The sequence below is a fragment of the Heterodontus francisci genome, unplaced genomic scaffold (genome assembly GCF_036365525.1).
Source record: "Heterodontus francisci isolate sHetFra1 unplaced genomic scaffold, sHetFra1.hap1 HAP1_SCAFFOLD_51_2, whole genome shotgun sequence".
In the NCBI taxonomy this organism is placed as follows: Eukaryota; Metazoa; Chordata; class Chondrichthyes; order Heterodontiformes; family Heterodontidae; genus Heterodontus; species Heterodontus francisci.
In genome coordinates, this window is record NW_027141369.1 from 4,353,809 (window position 1) to 4,376,909 (window position 23,101).

The 23,101-nt window shown below is 46.3% G+C and overlaps 1 protein-coding gene and 1 non-coding gene across 2 annotated transcripts in view; both read right to left on the minus strand.

The window, feature by feature from the left end:
- LOC137363009 (late histone H2A.2.2-like) overlaps positions 1-21,048 on the minus strand; it is a 40,764-nt gene extending 19,716 nt beyond the window's left edge. Inside the window, exon 1 of the mRNA XM_068027128.1 lies at positions 20,993-21,048. Coding sequence (XP_067883229.1) covers positions 20,993-21,048 — 56 coding nt within the window. The remainder of the gene's footprint in view (positions 1-20,992) is intronic.
- Positions 17,260-17,348, minus strand: trnar-ucg (transfer RNA arginine (anticodon UCG)). The gene is given in 2 exon segments: positions 17,260-17,295; positions 17,312-17,348. It is a non-coding gene; the product is annotated as a tRNA-Arg (tRNA).
- Positions 21,049-23,101: the final 2,053 nt, after the last annotated feature.

A 23,101-nucleotide genomic window follows, 5' to 3' on the forward strand; every position in this document is an offset into this window, starting at 1 on the left:
AACACCGCGCGTGCGCAGATCTTTGCAGCAATTCAGCATTCAAACATCAATGGGAACTTTCCCCATTTCACCCTCATCAAAGTCCCAAAGAAAGTGAAGAGGGGCTTGGACTGGAGGGAGGGAGGGGCGGGGTAGGGGGAACCTAGAACCCAGAAAGCTGCCCACTTGCCCCATTTAGATGCTCAATTTGCGGTCATTCCCTGCAGGGGGTTTGTTATTATTGAGCCCCTCCTGGTAAAACAATCCGATCGAAAGGGAGAAAGGAGGGAGCCGGTGTGTTTGCTGGGACCTTGCAGAATTCATTTCAGCAGCAAAAGTCCCGGGTTATATTAACCCGAGTGAAACACGCTGTCAGTGAGAGGAAAACCGAACAGCCCTTTTCATCTTTTCATTGGAAACAAAGTAGAGCTGGAAGTGGAGCCTCACAGCTCCAGCGACCAGTGTTCAGTTCTGGGTAATGTCTGTGCGCAGTTTGAGTTCTCCCTGCAACTGCGTGTGTTTCCTCGCACAGCCAAAGACTGGAGGGGCGGGGTAGGGGGAACCTAGAACCCAGAAAGCTGCCCACTTGCCCCATTTAGATGCTCAATTTGTGGTCATTCCCTGCAGGGGGTTTGTTATTATTGAGCCCCTCCTGGTAAAACAATCCGATAGAAAGAGGGGAGAAAGGAGGGAGCCGGTGTGTTTGCTGGGACCTTGCAGAATTCATTTCAGCAGCAAAAGTCCCGGGTTATATTAACCCGAGTGAAACACACTGTCAGTGAGAGGAAAACCGAACGGCCCTTTTCATCTTTTCATTGGAAACAAAGTAGAGCCGGAAGTGCGGCGAGCAGAGCTGACACACAAGCTCAATGACAGGAGAGCTCGGCCGTCCCTGAGTTTCAGCTCCCAGCTCTTACATTTCCTCATCCACACTGTCTTTACTGTGGATGTTCAGGGGTTCCTTGTCGGATCTGAGGACTGTATCCATTAAACATTCTGAGCCAGGAGATCCACACACTCTCTGTTATCAAGATTTATGGGCAGGAATGTTTCAAAACTTTGTCTATTAAATCATTGTATTATTCACAGAACTAATGAGGCAATCGGTTCATTGTTCAGGCCTTGAACTTGGTTTGGGTAGACTGAAAACTGAGAGGTTCAGCACCTTTCCACTTCTTCACTACTGGCCGTGTTGCCTCATGGATAAAGAGTCTGACTTCGGTGTATTTAACGAGGTTATCAGAAGATTGTAGGTTCGATTCATACTACAGTCATTTTGGTCGATCAGTGTTCAGCACCGCAGCCTCACATCTCCAGCGACCCGTGTTCAGTTCTGGCTCATGTCTGTGCGCAGTTTGAGTTCTCCCTGTGACTGCGTGGGTTTCCTCGCACAGCCAAAGACTTGCAGATTGATTGGTAAATTGACCATTGTGAATTGCCCCTAGTGGAGGTAGGTGGTGGGGGATGTGGTCGGGAATATGGGAATAATGTTGGATTAGTCGAAATGGGTGGTTGTTGGTTGGCAGAGACTTGGTGGGCCGAAGGGCCTGTTTCAGTGCTGCATCTATTAATAAATAACTGATTTTTTTGATGAAATAACAGAAAAGGTTGATGAAGGGAAAGCAATGGATGTTGTCTAGATGGATTTTAAGAAAGCGTTTGACAAACTACCACATAAAAGGCTGGGTAACAAAACTGTGGCTCCTGGAATAGGAGGGTCAGTATCTGCTTAGATTAAAAAATGTATGAAATATCAAGAAAAGCGAGTTGTGGTATTTGGTTATTTTTCAGAATGGAAGATGGTGAACAGTGATGGCCACAAGTGTCAGTGTCAGGACCACCATATATATAAATGACTTGAATATTGGAATCACAGAATTGTTACTGCACAGAAGGAGGCCATTTGGCCCATCGTATCTGCACTGACTCTCCAAATGAGCAATTCACCTCATGTCACTTCCCCGTCTTCTCCCCATAATCCTGCACATTCTTCCTTTTCAGATAACAGTCTAATTCCCCTTTGAATTCTTCAATTAAACCTGCCTCCATCACATTATCAGGCAGCTCATACTTTAACCACTCGCTGTGTGAAAAAGTTTTTCCTCATGTCGCTTTTGCTTCTTTTACCAATTACTTTAAATCTGTGCCCTCTCATTCTCGATCCTTTCACAAGTGGGAACAGTTTCTCCCTATCCACTCTGTCCACACCCCTCATAATTTTGAATACCACTATGAAATCTCCTCTTAGCCTTCTTTTCTCTCAGGAAAACAGTCCTAACTTCTCCAATCTATCTTCATAACTGAAATTCCTCATCCCTGGAACCATTCTCATGAATCTTTTCCATAATCTCTCCAATGCCTTCACATCTTTCCTAAAGTGTGGCACCCAGAACTGGACTCAGTACTTCAGCTGAGGCTAGTGTCTTATACAAGTTCAACATGACCTCCTTGTTCTTGTACTCTATGCCTCTATTACTAAAGCCGCGGATACTGTATGCTTTATTAAACGCTCTCTCAAGCAATGACTTATACCCCCAGGTCCCTCTGCTCCTGCACCCCCTTTAGAATTGTACCCTTTATTCTATATTGTCACTCCATGTTCTTCTGACCAAAATGAATCAATTCACATTTCTCTGCATTGAACTTCACCTGTCATCTGTCCTCCCATCCCACCAACTTGTCTGTGTCCTTTTGAAGTTCTACACTATCATCCTTACAGTTCACAATGCTTCCAATTTTCGTATCATCCATAAACTTTGAAATTCTGCCCTGTACACCAAGGTCTCGGTCATTAATATATATCAGGAAAGGCAAGGGTCCCAACACTGACTCCTGGGGAACTCCACTACAAACATTCCTCCAGCCCGAAGAACATCCATTGCTCACTACTCTTTGTTTCCTGTCACTCAGCCAATTCCATATCCATGTTACTGCTGTCCCTTTTATTCCATGAGTTATAACTTTGCTCACAAGTCTGTTGTGTTGCATTGTGTCAAACTCCTTTTGAAAGTCAATAAAAGCAAAATACTGCAGATGCTAGAAATCTGAAATATAAACAAAAAGTGCTGGAAATACTCAGCAGGTCTGGCAGCATCTGTGGAGAGAGAAACAGAGTTAATGTTTCAGGTCAGTGACCATTCAGATGCTGCCAGACCTTTTGAAAGTCCATGTACACCACATCAACAGCATTGCCCTCATCAACCCTCTCTGTTACCTCATCAAAAAACTCCAGCAGGACAGTTAAACATGATTTTCCCTTAAGAAATCCATGCTGGCTTTCCTGAATTAACCCACATTTGTCCATGGGACTATTAATTTTGTCCCGAATTATTCTTTCGAGAAGTTTTCCCACCACCGAAATAGAACTGACTGGGGAGTGAGACGAGGTGAGTTGCTTTAGCAGAGAGCCAGCATGGGTTCGTCAGGCCGAATGGCCTCCTTCTGTGCTTTCGCCATTCTATGATTGTATGATTCCAGCAACAACTGTTGGTGGAGAGGCAGTGATGCAGGAATGGGTTGACAGAAAGGGGAAAGTCTGGGCTGGTCTGTGTTTGCAGCATTTGCAGCTTGTGTTCGGGTTTGTGAATAAAGGTAATTTGGAAGCTGTGTTCCAAATTGAAGTGTTTACTGGAAGGAAGAAATTGATGTAAACAAAGAGTAAAACGTGTGAAGATGAAGCGTGGTGTGATTGTGGATAGCAGTAAATATTGTGTTGGTGAATTATTTCTGTTAATAAACATCCACTGCACCCTCTGCTGCAGGCTGCTGTTTATATCCAGCTGTGTATTAGTGCTGTGTGTGAGCGAGACAAATGTTTGTTTCAACGCTGTTTATAAAGCAATAGCATTGCACTCAAACAGTCCCAGACACAGCAACACACGTACAAAAGCAAAATACTGCGGATGCTGGAAATCTGAAACATAAACAGAAAATGCTTGAAATAGTCAGCAGGTCTGGCAGCATCTGTGGAGAGAGAACAAAGTTAATGTGAGCTAAGGAAACAAACCTGAACTCTTAACTGTTTCTCTCTGCACAGATGCTGCCAGACCTACTGAGCATTTCCAGCATTTTCTGTTTTTATTACAGCAACACCTTTGATCAGCAGTAGCGGTGATAGTGCGAGCCAGGGGGCAGCTGGGAAGGTACGTTTCACTATTAAGTACTTACCTGGCGATTCGGCGGACGCGGACACGGGGACTGCTGGGTAAGTGAACTTATATATTCGGGCAGTGGCTAAACCCGAAACACTACACGTGTAGTGTCTCCCACCCATCCTCCTCCTCCAACCAAAAAAATGGACTCTTGTGTGGAGGGTTTGGTAAGGTAAGGTTTTCCTTTATATTTTTTTATTCTCTGTTGTCAATTTAGAGCAGAGCGGATGGAAGCTAGGGCAGTTGCATGCTCCTCTTGCAGGATGTGGGAGGTAAGTGTCACCACTTGTGTCCCTGCTGACTTCACCTGTGAGAAGTGCACCCAACTCCAGCTCCTCGCAGACCGCGTGAGGGAACTGGAGCTGGGGCTGGATGAACTTCGGATCATGCGGGAGGCAGAGGGGATGATAAAGAGCAGTTATAGGGAAGTACTGACACCGAAGTCGCAGGATAAAGGTAGCTGGGTGACCGTAAGGGGTGGGAAAGGGAATAGGCGCACAGTGCAGGGAGCCCCTGTGGTTGGTGGGGGGGGGGACCTACCAGGGGAAAGCCACAGTGGCCAGGTCTCTGGCACTGAGCCTGGCTCTGCGGCTCAGAAGGGAAGGGTGGAGAATAGGAGAGTGATAGTGATAGGAGATTCAATGGTTAGAGGAACAGACAGGAGATTCTGTGGTCGCGAACGAGACTCCCGGATGGTATGTTGCCTCCCGGGTGCCAGGGTTAGGGATATCTCGGATCGAGTCTACAGGATTCTTAAGGGGGAGGGGGAGCAGCCAGAAGTCGTGGTACATATCGGTACCAATGACACAGCTCAGAAATGGGATGAGGACCTGAAAAGCAAATATAGGAGTTCGGTTGGAAGGTAAAAGGCAGGATGAGCAGAGTAGTAATCTCAGGATTGATACCGGTGCCACGTGCTAGTGAGGCTAGAAACAGAGAGCGAGTGCAGCTGAACACGTGGCTACAGAGCTGGTGTAGGAGGGAGGGCTTCAGTTATGTGGATCATTGGGATACCTTCTGGGGAAGGTGGGACCTGTACAAGAAGGACGGGTTGCATCTGAACTGGAGGGGCAGCAATATCCTGGGCGGGAGGTTTGCTAGAGCTCTTTGGGAGGGTTTAAACTAGTTTGGCAGGGGGATGGGAACCGGAGCTATGGATAAGTGGATGGGGTAGCTGTTGATCAGGCAGATACTGAGTGCAGAGAGTCTGTGAGGAAGGTTAGACAGTTGGAAGGGCAAAGTTGCAGCCAGTATGATGGGTTGAAGTGTGTCTATTTTAATGCAAGAAGTGTCAGGAATAAGGGTGATGAACTTAGAGCATGGATCAGTACTTCGAGCTACGATGTTGTGGCCATTACGGACACTTGGAGATCACAGGGGCAGGAATGGATGTTGGATGTTCCCGGGTTTAGATGTTTCAAAAGGAATAGGGAGGGAGGTAAAAGAAGTGGGGGAGTTGCATTGTTAATCAGGGATAGTATCACAGCTGCAGAAAGGGAGGTCATCGACGAGGGTTTGTCTACTGAGTCATTATGGGTAGAAGTCAGAAACAGGAAAGGAGCAGTCACTTTATTGGGATTTTCTATTGACCCCCTAATAGCAACAGAGACACGGAGGAACAGATTGGGAGGCAGATTTTGGAAAGGTGCAGAAGTTGCAGGGTTGTTGTCATGGGTGACTTCAACTTCCCGAATATTGATTGGAACCTCCTTCGTGCAAATAGTTTGGATGGAGCAGTTTTTGTCAGGTGTGTCCAGGAAGGTTTCCTGACTCAATATGTAGATTTTTTTTTTGTTATTTCCAAAATATACTTTATTCATAAAAATCTGAAAAAATTACATTGCCTAACAGTTTCCAAACAGCACCAAAAAATACAAACATTGCAAGGTAGATCAGTTTCCTTCAATACTGTCATGAGTTTCTTCCCAACCCTTCCGGCCTGACTCAATCTGTAGATTTTTTTTTTCCAAAATATACTTTATTCATAAAAATCTGTAAAAATTACATTGCCAAACAGTTTCCAAACAGCACGAAAAAATACAAACATTGCAAAAGAGATCAGTTTCTTTCAATAATGTCATGAGTTTCTTCCCAACCCTTCCGTTTCACAATTGTCATGTCAATTACAGTTTTACATTTACAGCAATTGAGAATATTAACGATACAGTTCGAGGGGCTTCCCATGGTTCCAACCCCTCAGTCCAGCTTGGTGGGGGAACCTTACACTGTGGTCTTTCCCCATTGAGCCTTTGCTGCGGCTGCCCCAAGCTTTAGTGCGTCCCTCAGCACGTAGTCCTGGACCTTGGAATGTGCCAGTCTGCAACATTCGGTGGTGGACAACTCTTTGCGCTGGAAGACCAGCAAGTTTCGGGCAGACCAAAGGGCGTCTTTCACCGAATTGATAGTCCTCCAGCAGCAGTTGATGTTTGTCTCGGTGTGCGTCCCTGGGAACAGCCCGTAGAGCACAGACTCCTGTGTTACAGAGCTGCTTGGGATGAACCTTGACAAAAACCACTGCATCTCTTTCCACACCTGCTTTGCAAAGGCACATTCCAGGAGGAGTTGGGCGACCGTCTCTTCCCCACCACAGCCAACGCGGGGGCACTGTGCGGAGGGAGCGAGACTTCGGGTGTGCATGAAGGATCTGACGGGGAGGGCCCTTCTCACCACCAGCTAAGCTATGTCTTGGTGCTTGTTTGAAAGTTCTGGTGATGAGGCATTCCGCCAAATGACTTTGACGGTCTGCTCGGGGAACCATCCGACAGGATCCTCCGTTTCCTTTTCCCGTAGGGCCTTGAGGACATTCCGTGCAGACCACTGCCCGATGGACCGGTGGTCAAAGGTGTTTTTCCGCAGAAACTGCTCCACGAAGGATAAGCCGACTAGAGGGGAGGCGATGTTGGATTTGGTGCTTGGCAACGAACCAGGCCAGGTGGCAGATCTCTCGGCGGGAGAACATTTTGGTGATAGTGATCACAACTCCCGGACCTTTACTAGAGTCATGGAGAGGGACAGGAGCAGACGGGATGGGAAAATATTTAATTGGGGGAGGGGGAATTACAATGCTATTATGCAGGAACTGGGGTGCATAAATTGGGAACAGATGTTCTCAGGGAAATGCACGGCAGAAATGTGGAGGTTGTTTCGGGAGCACTTGCTGCGACTGCTGGATAGGTTTGTCCTGATGAGGCACGGAAGGGATGGTAGGGTGAAGGAACCTTGGATGACAAGAAATGTGGAACAGCTAGTCAAGAGGAAGAAGGAAGCTTACTTAAGGTTGAGGAAGCAAGGATCAGACAGGGCTCTAGAGGGTTACAAGGTAGCCAGGAAGGAACTGAAGAATGGACTTAGGAGAGCTAGAAGGGGACATGAAAAAGTCTTGGCGGGTCGGATTAAGGAAAATCCCAATGCGTTCTCCAATTATGTGAGGAACAAGAGGATGGCCAGAGTGAGGGTAGGGCCGATCAGGGATAGTGGAGGGAACTTGTGCCTAGAGTCGGAGGAGGTAGGGGAGGTCCTAAATGAATACTTTGCTTCAGTATTCACTAGTGAGAGGGACCTGGTCGTTTGTGAGGACAGCGTGAAACAGGCTGATATGCTCGAACAGGTTGATGTTAAGAGGGAGGATGTGCTGGAAATTTTGAAAGACATGAGGACAGATAAGTCCCTGAGGCCAGACGGGATATACCCAAGGATATTAAGGGAAGCGAGGGAAGAGATTGCCGCGCCTTTGGCGATGATCTTTGCGTCCTCACTGTCCACTGGAGTAGTACCAGATGATTGGAGGGTGGCAAATGTTATTCCCTTGTTCAAGAAAGGGAATAGGGATAACCCTGGGAATTATAGACCAGTCAGTCTTATGTCGGTAGTGGGCAAATTATTGGAGAGGATTCTGAGAGACAGGATTTATGATTAGTTGGAAAAGCATAGTTTGATTAGAGACAGTCAGCATGGCTTTGTGAGGAGCAGGTCATGCCTCACAAGCCTTATTGAATTCTTTGAAGATGTGACAAAACACATTGATGAAGGAAGAGCAGTGGATGTGGTGTATATGGATTTCAGCAAGGCGTTTGATAAGGTTCCCCATGGTAGGCTCATTCAGAAAGTAAGGAGGCATGGGATACAGGGAAAGTTGGCTGTCTGGATACAGAATTGGCTGGCCCATAGAAGACAGAGGGTGGTAGTAGATGGAAAGTATTCAGCCTGGAGCTCGGTGACCAGTGGTGTTCCGCAGGGATCTGTTCTGGGACCTCTGCTCTTTGTGATTTTTATAAATGACTTGGATGAGGAAGTGGAAGTCTGGGTTAGCAAGTTTGCCGATGACACGAAGGTTGCTGGAGTTGTGGATAGTGTGGAAGGCTGTTGTAGGTTGCAACGGGACATTGACAGGATGCAGAGCTGGGCTGAGAAGTGGCAGATGGAGTTCAACCTGGAAAAGTGTGAAGTGATTCATTTTGGAAGGTCGAATTTGAATGCAGAATACAGGCTGAAAGACAGGATTCTTGGTAGTGTGGAGGAACAGAGGGATCTTGGGGTCCATGTCCAAAGATCGCTCAAAGTTTCCACCCAAGTTGATAGGGTTGTTAAGAAGGCGTATGGTGTGTTGGCTTTCATTAACAGGGGGATTGAGTTTAAGAGCCACGAGGTTATGCTGCAGCTCTATAAAGCCCTGGTGAGACCACACTTGGAATATTGTGTTCAGTTCTGGTCGTCTCATTATAGGAAGGATGTGGAAGCTTTAGAGAGGGTGCAGAGGAGATTTATCAGGATGCTGCCTGGACTGGAGGGCATGTCTTACGAAGAAAGGTTGAGGGTGCTAGGGCTTTTCCCATTGGAACGAAGAAGGATGAGAGGTGACTTGATAGAGGGGTACAAGATGATGAGAGGCATAGATAGAGTGGATAGCCAGAGACTTTTTCCCAGGGTGGAAAGGGCTATCACCAGGGGGCATAATTTTAAGGTGATGGAGGAAGGTTTCGGGGAGATGTCAGAGGTCGGTTCTTTACACATAGAGTGGTGGGTGCGTGGAATGCACTGCCAGCGGTGGTAGTAGAAGCAGATACATTAGGGACATTTAAGCGTCTCTTGGATAGGTAAATGGATGATAGTAGAATGAAGGGTATGTAGGTAGTTTTGATCTTCGAGTAGGTTAAAGGTTCGGCACAACATCGTGGATCGAAGGGCCTGTACTGTGCTGTACTGTTCTATGTTCTATAACACAGGTGTTGGGAGGCTCAGCTTGGCTACTCAATGTTACAAGGACGCTGAGTAACGCCATCGACAACGGGACAGAGAAAAAAACACACAGAAAACTAATAGACTGTGAGGAAGCAAAAGTGAGGAACAGAGAGAGAGAGACAGACAACGAAACTGAGATGGAGAAACAAGGCATTTGTATGATTGTGTTCTCCCTGTTGTGTAACGGTATTTCCTGTTGTGTAAATATGTTTTCTGTTGTGTAAAGATGTACCCTGTTGTTGTGTAAAGGTTTCCCCTGTTATTGTTTTATTTTCTGTTCCTGACCGTCTCCTCACTGTGACCATTTGTCCTGGTTTTATTGTGGCCAACATCACCATCTGGTGGTGGAGAGGAGGCTCTGCAGGAAGGGGTTGACAAAGTGGGAGAGACTCGGCTGGTCCGTGTTTGCAGTTTGTCTTCGTGTGAGCACAAGTGATTTGTTACTGATTGATGTGTTCACTAGAAGGAAAAAGCTGATTGCAATCGAGTGCATCTTGTTATTTTGGGGAACCACTTGATGTTGTGAAAGTGAACTGTTTGTGTTACTACCAAACATAAATAGCAGAGAATGGTTTCAATCCATCGACCTCTGGGTTATGGGCCCAGCACACTTCCGCTGCGCCACTCTGCTAACTGCTGTTTTCAATTTTAGCTGCCTGTTAGTGAAATATGTTCATTTCCCCAATGTTTTTATAAAAATAGGATTGGAGTCGGATTTCTCAAGAATCTCAGCAACACACGTGCTGACGGACTCACCCTCACTGCACAATGACACAAGGACACAGAGTAACAGCACCGACAATGAGGCAGGCAGAGAAAGACACACAGAAAACCAGGAAGACATTATCAGGACCCAGAAAGGAACAGACAGAGAAAGACACACAGAAAACCAGGAAGATATCATCAGGACCCAGAAATGAACAGACAGAAAAAGGTACTGAGCAAACCAGCAAGAGACAGTGAAATAAAAGCAAAATACTGCGGATGCTGGAAATCGGAAATAAAAACAAGAAATGCTGGAACCACTCAGCAGGGCTGGCAGCATCTGTGGAAAGAGAAGCAGAGTTAACGTTTTGGGTCAGTGACCCTTCATCGGAACGAAGAGTTAACGTTTCGGGTCAGTGACCCGAAACGTTAACTCTGCTTCTCTTTCCACAGATGCTGCCAGGCCTGCTGAGTGGTTCCAGCATTTCTTGTTTTTATTATAAGAGACAGCGAGAGACTGATGAACACCACTTGGAGGGAGCTCTGAGGGTGGCAAGGGTCTAGAATGCAGTCTGGCTGGGGGATTTCAATGTCGATCACCATGAGTGGCTCGGTAGCACCACTACTGACCATGCTGGCCGAGTCCTAACGGACAAAGCTGCTCGATTGGGTCTGCAGTAGGTGGTGAGGGAACTAACAAGAGGGAAAAACATACTTGACCTCATCCTCACCAATCTGCCTGCCGCAGTTGCATCTGTCCATGACAGTATTGGCAGGAGTGACCACTGCACAGTCCTTGTGGAGATGAAGTCCTGTCTTCACATTGAGGATACCCTCTATCGTGTTGTGTGCCACTACCACTGTGCTAAATGGGATAGATTTTGAACAGATCTAGCAATGTATAACTGGGCATCCATGAGGTGCTGTGGACCATTAGCAGCAGCAGAATTGTAGTCAACCACATTCTATAACCTCATGGCCCGGCATATTCCCCCACTCTAACATTACCAACAAGCTGGGGACCAACCCCAATTCAATGAAGAGTGCAGGAGGGCATGCCAGGAGTAGCACAAGGCATACCTTGAAATGAGGCATTAGCCTGATGAAGCTACAGCCCAGGACTACTTTCATGCCAAACAGCAGAAGCAGCATGTAATAGACAGGGCTAAGTGATCCCACAACCAACGGATCAGATCTACACCCTGCCACATCCAATGATGAATGGTGGTGGACAATTACACAACCAACAGGAGGAGGTGGATCCACAAATATCCCCAACCTCAATGATGGGGGAGCCCAGCACATCAGTGCAAAAGATAAGGATGGAGAATTTGAAACAATCTGCAGCCAGAAGTGCTGGGTTGATGATCCATCTCGGCCTCCTTCTGAAGTCCCCAGCATCACAGATGCCAGTCTTCAGCCAATTCGATTCACTCAACGTGATATCAAGAAACGACTGAAGGCACTGGATACAGCAAAGGCTATGGGCCCTGACAATATTCCGGCAATAGTACTGAAGACCTGTGCTCCAGAACTTGCCGCGCCCCTAGCCAAGCTGTTCCAGTACAGCTACAACACTGGCATCTACTCGGCAATGTGTAAAATTGCCCAGGTATGTCCTGTACACAAAAAGCAGGACAAATCCAACCCAGCCAATTGCTGCCGCATCACTCTCCTCTCAATCATCAGTTTAGTGATGGAAGATGTCATCGACAGTGCTATCAAGTGGCACTTGCTTTGCAATAACCTGTTCAGTGACGCTCAGTTGGGTTCCGCCAGGGCCATTCAGCTCCTGACCTCATTACAGCCTTGGTTCAAACAAGGACAAAAGAGCTGAACTCAAGAGGTGAGGTGAGAGTGTCTGCCCTTGACATCAAGGTAGCATTTGACTGAGTATGGCATCAAGGAGCCAGAGCAAAACTGGAGTCAATGGGAATCAAGAGGAAAACTCTCCACTGGTTGGAATCGTACCTAGCACAAAGGAAAATGGTTGTGATTGTTGGAGGTCAATCATCTCAGCTCCAGGACATCACTGCTGGAGTTCCTCAGGGTAGTATCCTCGGCCCAACCTTCTTCACTACTTCATCAGTGACCTTCCTTCAATCATAAGGCCAGAAGTGGGGATGTTCACTGATGATTGCAAAATTTAGCACCATTCGCGACTCCTCAGATACTGAAGCAGTCCATGTAGAAATGCAGCAAGACCTGGACAATATCCAGGCTTGGGCTGATAAGTGGCAAGTAACATTCGCGCCACACAAGTGCCAGGCAATGACCATCTCGAACAAGAGAGAATCTAACGATCTCCCATTGACACTCAACGGCATTACGATCGCTGAATCCCCCACTATCAACTTCCTGGGGGTTCCCATTGACCAGAAACTGAACTGGAGTAGCCTTATAAATAGTGTGACTACATGAGCTGGTCAGAGGGTAGGAAGCATGCGGTGAGTAACTCACCTCCTGACTCCCCAAGCCTGTCCACCATTTACAAGGCACAAGTCTGGAGTGTGATGGAATACTATCCACTTGCCTGGATGGGTGCAGCTCCAACAACATTCAAGAAGCTCGACACCATCCAGGACAAAGCAACACGCTTGATTGGCACGCCGTCCACAACATTCACTCCCTTCACCACTGACGTACAGTGGCAGCAGTGTGTACCATCTACAAGATGCACTGCAACAATGCACCAAGGCTACTCAGGCAGCACCTTCCAAATCTATATCCTCTACTGCCTAGAAGGACAAGGGCAGCAGATGCATGGGAATACAACCACCTGAAAGTTCTCCTCCAAGCGACACATCATCCTGACTTGGAACTATATCGCCATTCCTTCCTTCACTGTAGCTGGGTAAAAATCCTGGAACTCCCTTCCTAATAGCACTGTGGGTGTACCTACCCCACATGGACTGCAATGGTTCAAGAAGGAAGCTCACCACCACCTTCTCATGGGCAATTAGGGATGGACAATAAATGCTGGCCTGGCTGGCGACGTCCACATCCCATGAAACAAATAATTAAATACAATAACAGCTCATCTCAATTCTTAGTATTTCTAAATCCCACCAGTCCAACATAAGCTGAACAATTATTGCATGTTGTGATTGACGGTCTGGTCTGTAAACTGCACTGTATCACAGATTGCTGACATTTGCTGACTGGAAGTGAGAACTGCAAAATCGGGACAGTAGTTCACATAGTCTGTCAGTGTGAAAGAATCAGGCAATGTGAGGTAATAGAATTTGTCTGTAAATGTTACACTCATATTGCTTTATATTTTTATATTGAAAATAAAAGTAATCATTTCGTGAAAATAGTGACATGTTGTCCAAACTTTGGAAGCCAGTTGTTTTCGTCTTGCACTCAGCAGGGCAATCCGCAGGAATACCAATTTAAGGGAAAACAACAACTTTCTTCTGTATGAGAATAGAGTGCTGATTGGTTGGCAAGTGAACTCTGATTGGTCGAGGCATTGCCATTCAGAATGCATCAGTTTATGGTAACTGACAGATAACTGCCCAGCTTTGTTTGAAATTTAAACCAGGCAGCTTGACTCTGATTGGTCAAGGCATTGCCCTGTGGAATGAGCCAGTGAATGGCTGTCACTTATTTTGTTTAGCTGAAACTGGCACAACATGTGTGCATGTTCTTTCTGTCTGCAAAGAACAGGGCCCTGTGTATTAATATATGCAGCTGACAGGACACACCAATGCACCACACTGCAAGCCCTACTGACAGTCTTAAATCGGTTGTCAGTGTAATTCTTAGCACACTGAGAATTATTTAGCAAATGTTGTCCTATTGTGGAATCACATCTCATGTTGGATACTGTGTTTTGAGTTTTGCAAGCACGGGTTGGTTGGGTAGGGCCCATTGCGAACAGCGGAAGGGACATGTTATTTGATACAATCCCCCAGTTTTGGGATGTACGGTCTAGAAACCTAGCATCACACTGATATTGAAATTCATATATCACGTTACTTATTTGTGTGATAGGCAGGACGTCTCTTTTGCTTGACAGCAGCATCCTGTTAGTGGCAAACACCACACTTGTTGCTCCTGCATAGTAACAGCAGGAAACAGCTCGCTTCACCTGTTACTCACATACTGGGGATATATTACCCTTCCAGGGTAATTTGAGGGAGACTGGGCACTTTTCAGGGCTCAAAATGACGTGCTTCAGCCCGTTTATAAGTTTGTGCGATATACAGTGAGAAATGATCTGATCAGTGTAGCCATTGTAATGCAGGATGTCTTTGATTCGCCCTATTTCAGCATCAAGCTTGCATGGTGAGCAAATGGCTCAGCCCTATTTATGAGGTTGTCGATAAGACAAATCTTACAGCGCGTGGAACTGTAATAATCCCAACGCGTGTATTGACCAGTGAAGGTAGGCTTGCGGTAGACCGTGGTAGAAAACCCCTTAGCAGATTTCTCAACTAGTACATCAAGGAAAGGGAGCTCATTTGACAGCTCCATGCCAAAGGTGAATTTGAGTGTAGGATGGAGCCCATGAAGACGTGCAAGGAAATTATTTCATGCAGCTGCGGATTCAAATTTAGCAAACGTATCATCTACATATTGGAAATATGCAAGAGGTCGGAGGTTAGGTGTCATTCCCTTAAAAACAGGTTTGTCATGGAATCCAACAAAGATGTTTGTGAGAGCTGTGCCTAGAGGGGATTCCATGGCAACACCAGCGATACATGGTGTCAATAAAACTGAACCCAACTGTGCAAGTTGCCGAGTTCATAAGTTCAATGAATACGGATTCACGCAATGGTGACGGGTCTAGATCACCATGATATAGCACTGCAGTGCAAATATCTATGACTTCCTGAAGTGGTACATTGGTGAATAGGCTAGCAATGTCAAATGAACACATGGACACGACATTGCTATCGATATGCAAGTCCTGTATGGTCTTCGCAAATGTGAAGGAATCCTTCACCGTGTTTGTGGAGAACTTGCTCAAAAACTGGTTGTAACAATTTGCCCAATCATTTGGCAAATTCATTTCAGGATACTATTTACATTACTTCAAATAAAGAAAACACAACGACACAAAGAATTGAGCACAACGCTGAAAGTTTCACAGCAAATAGTCAAATGGGAAATGGATGAAATACAGAAAGAAAAAGCCTAAAATACTGAAAACACTCAGCCAGTCCGGAAACAACTGTGGAGAAGAGAAGCTCGGGTTAATGGTCCAGTTCTGTGACCCTTCTATAGACCTGAAACATTGCTCCTCCCTTCCTCTCTCCACAGATACTGCTGGAACTGCTGAGTGTTCCCAGAATCTTCTGTTATTATTCAGATTTCCAGTGTGTGCAGTATTTCTCTTTTTGAAAATAAAATATTCCCTGACAGGAATGGAACTTAACATAAAAAAATAGGAGTGGGCCATTCGGCCCATCGAAATAGCTCTGCCATTCAATAAGATTTCCTACATCAACTCCAGCTTACCACACTGGCACAGATCCGTTGATTCCCTTAGTATCCAAAAACCTATCGATCTCTCTCTTGGATAAACCCAACGATCATCCACATCTCTAGAGTCACAGAGACATACAGCACTGAAAAAGGCCCTTCGGCCCACCGAGTCAGCGCCGACCAACAACCACCCATTTATACTAATCCTACACTAATCCCATATTCCTACCACATCCCCACCGACCCTATATTTCCCTCCCACCTACCTGAACCAGGGACAATTTATCATGGCCAATTTACCTACCAACAAGTCTTTTGGCTTGTGGGAAAAAACCGGAGCACCTGGAGAAAACCCACACAGACACAGGGAGAACTTGCAAACTCCACCTAGGCAGTACCCAGAATTGAACCCGGGTTGCTGGAGCTGTGAAGCTGCGGTGCTAACCACTGCGCCACTGTGCCGCCCATAATGTGTGATCTCACCAAGGCTCTGTCTAATTGCAGTCAAACTTCTTTATTCTTATAAAAACTCTTCACAATGTTGAACACAACTATTAACTGCCATTCTGCTCCAAGAACAAGGACCCCAGCTTCACACACCCCAGACCCCTATTCTTTCCACATTAGCTGAATTCCTGCATTTCTGATACCATTCCAGTAAATCTCCTCTGCACCCTCTCTGAGGCCTTGACATTCCTGCTAAAGTGTGGAGCATGGAATTAGACACAACGCTCTAACTGAGGCCTATAACCAGTGAGATTTCTAAAGGTCCAGCGTAAATTCCTTGTCTGTGTCCCATACTCCCATTTCTGGTTTCTGACTCAATGTCGGCTCTGAGCTGTTGAAACTGCCTGAATAAATATTTCCACCCAACAAAGCGCTCGGAATGTGAGAAGGGACAAAGTGAGTGACCAAGTACATCAACTCCAAGTAAAACTCCACCGTGCAGTGAAAACACTCGAAACACAACGGCTCTTTTAAGAGCCACCCACAATCGCTCTGAAAAAACTGCACCAACATCTCTCTAGAATTGGTTTATTTCATTTGTTTTAATGCTCAGTAACTCTCTGGAACTTTCTCACTGTCTTTGTGTTTTCTGTTTCAATCTGGTATGGAGTGTCTGGGAAGATGAGTTTCACTGCCTGGGAGGAGCTTTGTGGTTTTCCTGCAGAAACACAAAACAAAGTCTCTTTTCAGAGTCACCCACCGCCTCATCGGGACAGCAGTGACATGGGAACGGGAGCTGGGGTGTGTTTTATGCCGGAAATATCAGTTAATGATTTATGTTGTGCTCTCGTTAGATTCCAATCTCTGAATCGAGCCTTTCCAGCGCACCAGGGTTATGGGGAGAGTTTTCATCGTTTCTTTTCTAAACGTACAGACGATGTTATAAAGTTGCTGATTTATCCAGATGGTGGATTCTCCCCTCACAGTGAAAAGTAACATCACACCTTCACATCTGCCCATTGTTTTATAATTGAATAATTAGTCAAATGGTATTATTTGTGATGTTATTTCCCCCGAGACGGTGTTTCCTGCAGTGAAACTGATCAGTTTCAGCTCAGTCATTCAGGGACCTGGAATTCCTGCAGTTTGAACCCGCTGTCACCCCAGCCCACTTCTGATTGGTCACCCTCTTCTCATAAAGTCAGTGACAGCACATGAGAAGGCCATTCGCCCCATTAAGTCCATGTCGGGTTTCCAATCTGTTCAGTTCCCGACTCAATCCCCAAATCCCTTTGGGTCAAAATGACCATGGCAGGACTCGAACCTGCAATCTTCTGATAACATCATAAAATACACCGAATTCAGACGCCTTATCCATTAGGCCACACAGCCATTAGCTTACTTGAATGATTCAATCAGAGAATCTCGAAGCACAAAATACAAAAAATCATTGGTTGAACCTGTCAACCTGGCAGAATATTTGAATTTGTGAAAGCTGCCAATTTCACTGCGTAAAAGAAGTGATCGACTGGAAAAGTACATAAAAATCTATTTTCCCGTAGCGGTTTAAATAAACTTTTAAAGCACAATTTTGCTTTTACCGACTCAAATTGATGGTGCTACTTTATGAACAGCTTTATTTTGCCAATTTTTGTCAACTTCTCATCCGTAACTGACAGTAAAAGACTCCGTTCAGCAATCTTTCACGCGACAAATAACTCAAACTCGGTGTGGAAGTAATAAATTACAGACTATTGGTAATTCCCCTTCACACAGGCTTCAGGGGGACAGTGAGAAGACACTGAAATAGTTGCTTCATCCTTTTAAAAGGTTACCATTCTGTCCTGTTACTGACATGTTAGAATCAGATTTGTATTTAACAAGATATTTCTGTGAAAACAAAATGCTCAACAGACCAGCTGGGAATCTGGGAATCACTGTAGTAAAATAAAAGGCTTTTGATTGAGAAGACGGGACCGTCTCACCAGCAGCCTGGTTACATTCCCCTCACATCCTTACACAGTGAGCAGCTCTTTCCCTCGAGAAATAGGCAGCAGCAGTTGGAAGTTCAGTAAAAGGATCGGTTCATTGAGACAAGTTTCTGACTGACAGGTGGTGCTGAATATTAATACAAGAAGGCCCTGGAATGGGAAACAAGTGTCCAGAGTGGGGTCTGAAATGAGGACAGGGAAATGGCCAGCACTGACACAGATCATTTCATTATTACATTGATATCTGACTGTCTATAAGGAGAAGCGAGTTAAACACATGATGGTGAAAGGAATGGAAGATGACGCTGATTGTTCTAGATGAAGAGGGATAGACAGAGGTGTGGGTACAGCAGACTTCAGACAGTAATCAGCCCTTTCAGATACTGTGGGTGGATCTGAAAAGAGCCTTTGGGATAGGGAAAAAAGCTCTTTGTTTAAAAACCCTCAAATAGCTACCTTGTAATTGGTCAGGTTACTAATGTTTTAGTTAGTGTAATTTATGAATAATTACTAATTAGAAAGTGCTGTTTGGACAGAGTGTAAAGCTGTGAGTTGATGTGTGAGGGACTTCACTGACTGGGGGAAGGAGGTGCTCTTTGGTCTCTTCTGCCTTTTCAGCCTCCATGGTACAGGGGAAGAAGCTGATCGGTGAGTAACTGGTAAATTATTCTACTTATTACACTTATTACACGAGCAATAATGAGTTTGTAAAGCTACGTAATGGCAGGGCAGCTCGAAAAGTAAAAGTTCTAAATTGGGGGAAGGCAAATTTTACAAAACTGAGAGGTGATTTGGTGGATGTGGACTGGATACAACTACTTGAATGAAACCCAAGGATGTTTTATCAGTCCATGAAGAGCGAGAGGATAACTAAGGAAAGGGTATGGCTTATCAGAGATGTACAAGGGAACTTCTGTGTGGATCCAGAAGATGTGGGCGGGGTTCTTAATTAGTTTTTTGTCTCTGCCTTCACAAAGGAGAGGGATGATGCAGACATTGTAGTAAAAGAAGAGGAGTGTGAAATATTAGATACGATAAGCATAATGAGAGTGGAAGTACTAGAGGGTCTGACATCCTTGAAAATGAATAAATCACCAGGGCCAGATGGTTTGCATCTGAGGTTGTTAAAGGAAGCCAGGGAGTAAATAGTGGATGCGCTGAGGATCATCTTCAAATTCTCACTGGATATGGGGGAGGTGCCGGAGGATTGGAGGTCTGCGAACGTTGTACTATTGTTTTAAAAGGATGTGGTAAGTCTGACCTCGGTGGTGGGTAAATTATTCGAATCAATTCTGAGGGACAGGATAAACTACCACTTGGAAAGACATGGATTAATCAGGGATAGTCAGCATGGATTTGTTAAGGGAAGGTCATGTCTCACTAACTTTATTGAGTTTTTTGAGGAAGTAACAAGGAACATTGATGAGGATAGTGCGGTGGATGTGGTTTACATGGATTTTAGTAAGGCATTTGATAAGGTCCGACATGGCAGTCTGGTCAATAAAATGAAAGCCCATGGGATATAGGGGAATGTGGCAGGTTGGATCCAAAATTGACTCAGTGACAGGAAACAAAGGATAGTAGTCAACGGATGTTTTTGCGAATGGAAAGCAGTTTTCAGTGGCGTTCCACAGGGCTCAGTGTTGGGTCCCTTGCTGTTTGTGGTGTATATTACCACACGGGCAGCACAGTGGCGCAGCGGTTAGCACCGCAGCCTCACAGCTCCAGCGACCCGGGTTCAATTCTGGGTACTGCCTGTGTGGAGTATGCAAGTTCTCCCTGTGTCTGTGTGGGTTTCCTCTGGGTGCTCCAGTTTCCTCCCACATGCCAAAGACTTGCTGGTTGATAGGTTAATTGGCCGTTATAAATTGTCCCTAGGTAGGGAAATAGAGGGACAGGTGGGGATGTGGTAGGAATATGGAATTAGTGTAGGATTAGTATAACACGGATGGTTGATGGTCGGCACAGACTCGGTGGGCCGAAGGGCCTGTTTCAGTGCTGTATCTCTTCAAAAAAAAATAATAACTATTTGGAATTAAATGTGGGAGGCATGATTGGGAAATTTGCTGATGACACAAAAATTGGCCGTGTAATTGATAGTGAGGAGGATGGCTGTTGACTTCAGAATGATATGAATGGATTAATTGAGTGGGCGGAAAAGTGGCAAATGGAATTCAATCTGGAGAAGTGTGAGGTAATGCATTTGGGGAGGGCAAACAAAGCAAGGGAATACACAATAAACGGGAAGATATTGAGATGGGTAGAAGAAGTGAGAGACTTTGGAGTGCATGTCCACAGGTCCCTGAAAGTGACAGGATAGGTAGATAGAGTGGTGAAGAAGGCATATGGAATGCTTTCCTTTCTTGGTCGGCAAAAGCAGGGATGTGATGCGAGAACTGTTTAAAACGGTGGTTTGGCCACAGCTGGAGTATTGCGTACAGTTCTGGTCATCACATTACAGAAAGGACATAATTGCTGTGGAGAGAGTACAGAGGAGATTTACAAGAATGATACTGTGGGTGGCTCTGAAAAGAACCTTTGGGTATTTGATAAAATCCTGGCAGATTGCCTTGGTTTTGGAGCCCGGAGCGCTGGTTTTCTTGGGCAGCAGAATGCCCTAGATATTAGGCAATACCCAGCCCTGAGTGATGGTCACCCCTCCCAGCAGCTTGGTGAGCTCCTCGTCATTCTGGACAGCCAGCTGTAGGTGTCTGAGGATGTTGCGGGTCTTCCTGTTGTCCTGGGCCGCGTTACTGGCCAACTCGAGGATTTCAGCGGTCAGATACTCCAGCACAGCAGCCAGATAGACCGGGGCTCCGGCCCCCACACGCTCAGCATAGTTGCCCTTTCTCAGGAGCCTGTGAACACGGCCCACCGGGAACTGCAGTCCAGCCCGGGAGGAGCGAGACTTGGCCTTGGACCGAGCTTTCCCGCCGGTCTTTCCTCTTCCAGACTTTTCTTTTCCAAAAATATACTTGAGGACATTCCGTGCAGACCACTGCCTGATGGATTGGTGGTCAAAGGTGTTTACCACACAAACATTACCACGAACGCACAGTCCAACTGGATGGAGCATTCCATGGCAATGTCACCAGATCCATCCTTCGCAACACCGGGGTCAGATAGAACCTCAGCACATAGTGACAGTTGGTGTTTGCATACTGGGGCTCTACGCACAGCTTGATGCAGCCACATACTAAGGCAGCCATCAGGTTGAGGGCGACGTTGAGGACATTTTTTCGCCTTTATCCAGAGGTTTGAACATCGTGTCCCTCCAGACCCGGTCCATTTTGCGTCTTCAGATAAAGCGGGAAATGGCTCGGGTGATCGCCACAGCACAGGAGTGGGGTATGGGCCAGACCTGTGCCACTATCAGCAACAACGTGAGCACCTTGCACCTGATGACCAGGTTCTTACCCATAATAGAGAGAGATCGCTGCTCCCACTTGCTCAGTTTATGTTGTACCCTGGCTACTCGCTCCTCCCATGTTTTGGTGCACGTCCCGGCCCTAACAAACCATATCCCCAGCACCTTCAGGTAGTCTGACCTGACAGTGAAGGGGACAAAGGATCGGTGAGCCCAGTTTCCAAGGAACATGGCCTCGCTTTTGCCATGGTTAACATTGGCTCTCGAATCCAGTTCGAACTGGTCACAGATGCTCATCAGTCTGTGAATGGACAGCGGATCCGATCAGAATACTGCAACATCATCCATGTACAGGGAGGCTTTGACCTGAGTGACTCCACTGCCTGGGATTGTCACCCCTCTTATGCCCGCATCCTTCCAAATAGACTCAGCAAAGGGTTCGATACAGCAAACACACAAGGCAGGGGAAAGAGGACAGCCCTGTCTGACTCCAGATTTGATTAGAAACTTTCTGATTCCCACCCAATTTTTTGGACTGCACTACTGATGTTTGTGCAGAGCAGTTTGATCCAATTGCAGATTCCCTCCCCAAACCCCATTTTGGAGAGCATATCCATCATGTATGTGTGTGATATCCTGTCAAAAGCCTTCTCCTGGTCCAGGCTGATGAGGCAGGTGTCCACCCTCCTGTCCTGTACATAGGCGATCGTATCCCTGAGTAGCACGACACTATCAGAGATCTTCCTGCTGGGTACAGTACAGGTCTGATCAGGGTGAATCACCAACTCCAGAGCAGTCTTGACTCGACTGGCGATGACTTTGGACAGAATTTTGTAGTCTACATTAAGCAGTGAGATGGGCCGCCAATTTCTGATTTCTGCCCTCTCCCCCTTCTGTTTGTAGATGAGGGTGATGATGCCTTTCCTCATGGATTCTGACATGCTGCCGGCCAGGAGCATACTCTCGTACACTTCCAGCAGGTCTGGGCTGACCCAGTACCACAGGGCCGAATACAACTCAACTGGTAAGCCGTCGCTTCCGGGAGTTTTCTTCGTCTCAAAAGACTTGATGGCCTTTGTCAGCTTGTCCAGAGTTAGCGGTTTGTCCTGATTCTCCTGCATGCTGTCATCTAAGACCTCTGTGATAGATGACAGGAAGGACTGGGAGGCCATGCTGTCCATAGACTTCACGTCTTACAGCCCAGCATTCAAGGATTTGCTAATCCTTAGTATGTCGGAGTGTGAAGTTGTGACCGAGCCATCCTCTTCCTTCAGGCTGCTGATCACAGAGCTCTCTCTGTGTACCTTTTGGAAGAAGAAACGCAAGCACGTCTCATCCTGCTCAATGGAGCAGACTCTGGACCGGAAGATGATCTTGGAGGCCTCCGTGGCAAAGAGCGAGGCCTGCTGGCTCTTCACCTCCTGGAGCACCTCCTTGACCTCGACACCCATCGACTGCAGCCGGAGCAGATTTTGCATTCTTTTCTGGAGTGCGGACATTTCCCTCTGTCTCTCTCACCCTCTGAACACCTTTGGAGATAAAGAACCTCTTGATATTCACCATGATCGCTTCCCACCAGTGCACCGGATACTCAAAGAGGGTCTCACTGTTCTCCAACTTTTTCAATCTCTTTTGAGTTCCAAAATGTTCTCTGGGGTTAGCAGTGTAGCATTGAGCTTCCATGTCCAACTGCTAACCCGCTGGTCAGCCTGTAAGTGACAGTCAACCAGTAAGAGGCAGTGGTCGGAGAAGAATACCGGCTTGACGTCGGTGGATCTGACCGTGAA